This window comes from Salvia hispanica, chromosome 1 (assembly GCF_023119035.1).
Source record: "Salvia hispanica cultivar TCC Black 2014 chromosome 1, UniMelb_Shisp_WGS_1.0, whole genome shotgun sequence".
NCBI lineage: Eukaryota > Viridiplantae > Streptophyta > Magnoliopsida > Lamiales > Lamiaceae > Salvia > Salvia hispanica.
The window spans coordinates 11664077-11671466 of record NC_062965.1 but is presented as its reverse complement, the minus strand read 5'-3'; the positions used below and the strand labels follow the sequence as shown (position 1 = coordinate 11671466).

At 35.4% G+C, this 7390-nt stretch overlaps 2 protein-coding genes across 2 annotated transcripts; one reads left to right on the top strand and one right to left on the bottom strand.

Annotated features, from left to right (window-relative positions):
* Positions 1 to 1774: 1774 nt before the first annotated feature.
* LOC125187054 lies at positions 1775 to 2728 on the top strand. Its single transcript, XM_048083567.1, has one exon. The coding sequence runs from the start codon at positions 1775 to 1777 to the stop codon at positions 2726 to 2728; it is 954 nt and encodes a 317-aa protein (XP_047939524.1).
* A 1705-nt stretch (positions 2729 to 4433) lies between these two features.
* Positions 4434 to 6188, bottom strand: LOC125204693 (centromere protein V). The gene is made up of 2 exons (XM_048103403.1): positions 6102 to 6188; positions 4434 to 4990 (listed from the first exon to the last, which is right to left on the bottom strand). The coding sequence occupies exon 2, from the start codon at positions 4973 to 4975 to the stop codon at positions 4547 to 4549; it is 429 nt and encodes a 142-aa protein (XP_047959360.1). The 5' UTR covers positions 4976 to 4990; positions 6102 to 6188; the 3' UTR covers positions 4434 to 4546.
* Positions 6189 to 7390: the final 1202 nt, after the last annotated feature.

The window sequence follows — 7390 nt, the reverse complement described above, 5'->3', positions numbered from 1 at the left end:
GATAACCAAATCTCTAAGTCAATTTCTCCAATGTGCAAGACTTTAAGAGTGCAAAAACCTCCGTCCTTTGTTTCCCTAATCCGTCCCACGAATCCTTATCTTTCAACTTGAGAACCTCTAGCTTCTCCAGAAGTCATAGACTGCTAATTTGACTCCAATCAAGATAAGTGCTTGCTAACGTTAGGCTCTATAGTGTTGATGTAGATTTATCATGTGGGGGGAGACTATCCAGTTGGCCATTTTGATATGTACTCCCTCCGTCCCGCTTTAGCAGTCTCATTGACTTTTCTGCACTCGTTTTGTAAAAATGATAATAAATAGTTAAAGTGGAGAAATAATAAAGTAAAAAAGAGAATAATGTAGATAAGGCTCTTCTCTATTTTATTCTCTTTTTTACTTTATTATTTCTCCACTATAACTATTTATTATTATTTTTACAAAATGAGTGCAGAAAAGTCAATGGGACTGCTGAAGCGGGACGGAGGGAGTATCATTTAGTAGCTTCAAATTTTCTAAATATCTCAATGTTGCCAAACTATCAAATGATAGCAAGGATTCCCACAAATACCTAGTTTCTTCAAATTACGGGCCCTCTTGAACAATTTTTTTTTGCAACTTTCGGGTGAAATAGTGGCTAAATATTCAAGTTTTTCATTACCCTTCTCATCTTTACTAAGCTTGCACAAATTAGCTGAAGCATTTGTTTTGAAGTGCCTTAATTGTGTGAACTCCAGAATATCTGGTGTAATATTAAGGGTACGAGATGTTGCATTGACTATAAGAGTTTGTCTATTCCACAACTGTGAGAAACGAGCAGGAAGAATACTCAAATCTTCTATTGGATATTATTTGATTTTCCCAAAATTCTATTTATAGATTTTACTAATTGTTGATGTATCTTACTCTTTCTAACTTTCTTCTTATGTAGGAAAGGTATCTCTTATGCGAAGAACATTGGTGATTCCCGTCGATGGATCGGGCTTCCTTGGAAAAGATTACAACCATTGAATCGTATGTCCGAAACTTGCACGTCTCTCCCCAATTGTAGTAGATTAGGGTTCGATAAATTTGTGGACTTTATTGGACTCTCGGTGCGTGTATTGAACATTAAGGACTTTTATTTTGGATTTATTCTTTTGATTTTATTGAGATAATCGTGGGGGCAAACAGCAACAACTATTCTATATCTCGTCTTCATTCCCATACAACTTAACGATAGATCATTTTAAAACATAGATGGAAATTCTTAACACCATCTAGTCCACTCAATTAAGCTAATAAGCTTTTGAAGTTTCGGGGTGTTACCAAATTATCCCTTCCTTTTATACAAGCTTTTGTTTTACACAATTCATGTAGCAAACAATCAATGCGGCAGGTTTTCACTTTGAGCAATTTTCGTGCAATTTTCACTTTTGTTTCCGTGCAATTTTCAAGAAGTTTATGCGAATAAGATTCTGCAAATACGCCTCTGCACATTCCACCACACTTGCACCATATTGCACGGATCAATGTAACTGTAAAAATCATTGTCAATGTGCTTTGGAGGAATGTGCAGAACATTTTTTCCGTGCAATTTTCTAAAAGTTTCCGCGGATAAGATTAGCAAACACGCTTCTGCACACTCCTCCAAACTTGCACCATATTGCACGGATCAATGTAACTGTAAAATCATTGTCAATGTGCTTTGGAGGAATGTGTAGAAGCGTATTTGCAACTTTGTGAAAATTGCACGGAAAAAGATTGATGGTAAAGTTAAGCTAGCTGCGTCCATCGCATGCTACATAAATTTTGCAAAACAGAAGCTGGGAAAGGAACAAAGAGTTTCCTCATAGAAATTAAGTTCAACGATGGAGTTATTGTTCCTCAACTATCAAAGACTCGTCGTCTTTCCATTCGCTCCAATATTCCATCGTTCATATCTAGCAAACCTTTGTGTCCTCATACCCGTCCATTATTTGTTTTCTCCGAGGACCAAGAATGTTTGTTTATAGAACTTATTTCCCCAGAAGCCTTCAAACTACTCAGAGTTTTAGATGCTAAGCGGATCATATTCCTTCATATTGATTCTGATATGTACTATTTGCTTCACATGAGGTACTTTGCTTTGTCTTCCAGTATGAGTGTTCTTCCTGCTCATTTGTCAAAGCTTTGTAACATACAAACCCTTCTAGTGAATACAACATCTCGTACCCTTGATGTCAAACTTGATGTTCTAGAGTTCACTCAGTTAAGGCACTTCAAGACCAATGCTTCCGCTAATTTGTACAAGGTCGGCAAACCTGGGAAAGGTGGTGAAAAAATTAGGTCATTAGGAACTATTTCTCCCGAAAGTTGCACCAAAGAATTATTCAACAGGTCACGTAATTTGAAAAAAATGGGCATTCGGGGGAAATTATCCTTGCTTTTGGAGGGAAGGATAATATCATTTGATAGTTTGGCAGAATTGGGTTGTCTTGAACATTTGAAGCTAATAAGTGATGTGTATCCAATTCTACCTTCAGTAGGTCGACTTGAGAGCCTTCCCCCACACAATAAATTTCCACAAACGCTGAAGAGCCTAACTTTAGCTGGTACATATCTTGATTGGAGTCAAATGAGTATCCTAGCACTTCTAGAAAAGCTAGAGGTGCTCAAGTTGAAAAACAAGGCATTCGTGGGACGGATTTGGGAAACTGAGGAAGGAGGTTTTCAAACTCTTCAAGTCTTGCACATTGAAGAAACAAAGTGATTTGGTTATCTTCTGCCCTTCACTTTCCAGAACTGAGAACACTTAAGCAGCGCAACGGTGGTCCGCTACTTGCTTGAATAAATGTTGTGTGTTTTGGCTTGTTTTGTTTGGCATGTTTGTTATTGTGTTGCAACAATTATGTGGACATCGAATTCTCGATGTGACTCTGGTTTGTAAAAGATATTTGCTAATATAGTCTATTTGCGTTTCATCACGCTTGGGTAGTTTGAAATTTTGGGGGGAGTAATCGATTGCTTCCTTTTTAGCATAACTCTTTTTTATATGTACTACAATTTTTATTTCAAAATACACCATTAAATTGTTGCAGGTAATTACTTGTTTCAAAATACTTGTGCTCATTTTGAGCAACTTTAGTAGCAGGTTTTTATCCTTATTGAGATGTATTCTGTATTGATGATCTTGAATACAAACATCTCTGCCACTCAGGTTGGCACTAGTTGAATGGCAAAGTGAATTAATAGTTTGGTATGTCTCAACCCTCTTCTATGAATAAGCATTAACATGGAAACAAGAGTGATTAGAAGTTTACTATTTCCTTCTAACTGTGACAAAGATCATCAAATGAGTAAAGATAAATATACAGCTCTAGAAGATGGTAGGTTCAGCATGTTCAATTAGTCATTAAATCTGGAGTATATTTTGCTCATCTATTGAACGCTCATAAATTAAGAGACAGATTCAGGGATCAAATGATAATGTATTATGGGGCTTTCAAATGTTTCTCACAATTAGCATGCTTCTCTACTTGTTTGTGTATAGCATTTGATTCTGGAAATGCTTATTTCAACACCTATTCTTCTTGCAAATTTTGTAGTTTTAATGATTGGGATTGGGACTTTAATTTTTAATTTCTTTTATTAGATTGGGATTGGGAGTTTCTGCTAAGTTGGAAGATGGAGCTTGCTGTATCCAAAGCATATGGAGTTGAATTCAATGTTGGGAAAAGCATTTTCTGCCGTGCTCTTGCTAAGGCCACAAAGACGATGAAGCAAAGCGAAAAAATGCTTATTTTCAAGGCACAATGTAAAGGTGATACTTTTCAATTATGCTTAGACTTTTAGGTAGGGAAGTTCTGATCTCTTAAAATTTGATTTAGTCCTCTGCAGCAGAAAATTTTAAGGTTTTCCCAAAATGACAAATGTTGTCTACTTTAAAGGACAGAGGAGTATAATTTACGTTTGATTACTGATTTCCTGAATGTAGCATGATTCCCCTGCAATCCCTATAACAATCATGCAAATAAGCTTTTGTTTAATACCACATACTATATTAAATATGAATATTATTCGCAGGAGAAGAATGTGATAATTGTGGTAGATATATGGTGGATGGCTCCAGCATTCAGAGGGTAATCCTAACTTCCCTAAACCCTATCACCGTGTACATGCTAAGCTATGCTATGTTATCTCATGTATGGCCGACCATATGTGAAGTAGAGGACTAGTCCTGCCGAAGACATGGCCAGTCGATCAAGCTAATTCAAGAAGCAACTACTCTAGTACTGATCTAGCAATGCAACTATCAACAATGAGTTTGGTGAATGATCCTAGAAGAAGGTAAAATAATATTACGTGAACTAAGGTGTTGTAGTGAACAGAAAATCTTGTGTGGCATGTTCATTTTTCTCTTCAACAGGAACCATATGACTTATGAGGTGGGGGCGAATCATCGGGGCATGAGCAGGGGCAGGAATCGCTTTTAACATATCATATGAACCATTTCCAAGCACATAATGTGTATGGTGTTACTAGAAACTATAAAATTAACAGCATAGTCCACATGTTGGAACATCTAAACCTAATCATCATCACCTTTTGGTAGAATTTTTGAACATGCGGAGATGCCTGACCTATTGTACGAGCTCTCCCAATTTTGTCCATCAAAATGCCTGGTCTCCACATGTTTTAGTGTTCCTGGATCTACGCATTTATATGTAACAGCTACACCGTCTGGATTTGACCGTGGAATGTAGAATGATGTAATTCCACAGATTTTGCAGAAAATGTGCTTTGCTGTGTGCGTGCCAAACGTGTATGTTGTTAGGAACTGTTTTGAATCTTCGTTGAGCTCGAATTTCTGGGACGGGACAACAAAGTGAGTGTTTCCTCTCATCGAGCAATCAGAACAGCTGCATTGCCAGACTACCACACTCGAGGGAGCTTCAACTTTCCACCTTACTCTTTTGCAATGACATCCACCATCGTGCATCACAACCTCAGAGTCCATTGCAAATGCTTATATCTGCAAGATTTTATGCAAAGTTACTGCGTCTTGTGATACTAATTAACATTGTAATTAACGTCCGATCTACCATTAAACAATTTAGCAGAATATCCAATTTGGTTGAACCTAAAAGATCAGTCATTGTCATAGCAAGTAGAATTGATTAGAGATTACTCAAATCTACATGCTTATGTAGGTAATACAGCTGCCTTCTGCATTTAGGGATTTTGACCAGTGACTAAATTCATTTAAACAACTACTATAGAGAATTTGACAAAGAAAAAGGCATAGGATTACCAAATTACCAACTGCATACAGCATATATTCATGAAAAATTGGCTCTAAGAATAATACATGTTTAGGGTGCTAAACTTCTCACATCTCACATCAAATTTCCACACCATAAATGCTTGTAACCTCGAGTCAAATTCCAAAACGGTGTATGAGTTGAAATACTGGTTGCATGAGATGAACTTAGTCAACATAGTGTCAATTGCAAAGAAACCGAATGCACTCCTACTGAAAATGTGACTTTTTTCATTGATTTCTTGGTAACAAAACATAACTCTTGTCATAGAAAAAGTTTCAGTCAAGTGAGCTCTGTGTAACTACTCAAGAAACTTTTTTGATATCATTCACACATACTACATTGTAAGAAGGAAAATTAAACTATTTTGACCAAGAAATGAATATGTGAATCTCATTTGCAGCTAACAATTTGTTATGCAAACTCAATTTCAAAAATCAAATCAAATTATTAATCACAATATGATTGATGTTCATAGATAGGCAGGCATCTCTAAATTCCTCATTAATCTCATCTGGTTTTGAGCCGAATGAGAAGAGTTTCTTGCCAATGCTTATCCAATCACATGTTTCATGAATGCAAGTCAAGGCATTAATACTAGCTCATAAATCTCATTAATTTGAATTCACTGCTCATTCAAAAACCTAATATTCACAAAAATATTTCGAAAAAACATTACAAATTGGATTAAGATTAACCGATAAATTAACTTCTTAATTAGCGATTCAGTTCAAACATCATTCTAAAAGTAACTGCAGAAATAAATACAATCAGCAGAGATTTATACAAATTAAATAACTACAGCTGTGATGGAGGAGATACCTTGTACCAGGCGAGTCAAATGTGGAGAAAGAGTAAAGGCTAAGGCTGCTTTGAATCGGTCACAAGTTAAATGAACCAATTTATGGAATCTTTATCAATATCCTCATTCTTATCCATATTATTAATGCGACCCCTTTTATTTAAAAAATTATAGCAACCCCCCAAAACATTATTTAGCAACCGGTAGTTTGAGTATTGCAATAGTAGTCCAAATTAATAGTTGACCGATATTTTTATTTGAGATAAAGAATAATAAATGTTTTTCATTCAAATTAAATATATTTCTATCCATTTATCACATGTCTCTCCAACTTCATCTTGCTATTGTTGTCGTCCGTCGTCATAGTTATGTTCTTGTTTCCCTGCTCGTTCCTTTATTTTGCTATGATGACGATATTTTTAGTTATATTTGCCATGTACGTAAATCCTCTTTTAAATGTTTTATACTTTAGAATGTGTTTGCCATACATAATAGTAGTATAAAACTATGTATATCAAACTAGTTATGCATAGTGCCGAGGCCAGGCATGTCAAGTTTGGTATGCATATATGAATTGGCCAAATTCATACTATGTATATCAATCCTAAACAAACATGCAAGTGCTTGGCCTTGACAATGCACGCGCAAGTTTATTTTGATATTTTAAGAATGTACTAACTTCATGTTATGTATACCAAACATATGCGTGCAATACCGAGAATAAGTTTGGTTTGCGTTGTATAAGCAACTTTAAAAAACTATACATATCAAATGTGCGCAGAATGTTGAGGCCTGCCACACGAGTTGGTTTCCATAATTTGAATTGATCGAAATAGTACGATGCACTTGCGCACATGTTTGATATGCATCTTAAGAAAATTAAAAAAACGGTTGATGCAAAAAGATGGCCGAGATAAAATAATTTAGGATTGAGGGATAGTCTCATAGAAATAGAAATAAAATTAGTTTTCGAATTTAGCTAGGAAAGACAATGATAAAATTTTGTCATTGTAATTTTATGAAAAATTGACTGATAATTTCGTCCAAGATCAATTTTATCAGAAAAGGCATAAATTAGCTAAAAACATTTTGGTCACTTATTACTCCGTCCTCATTTTGTTGCTCTATTTTGCCTCTTGGTCATTTCCTATTTAAATTGATAGATATCTACCTCTTGGTCATTTCATATGTAAATTGATGGTTATCTTCTACATGTTTCTCGATGATTCAATCACTATATTCACTGACCATTGTCAGATTATGGACATTTATATCAAATTTGATAAAAGCACTAGTATTTTTGAATTAT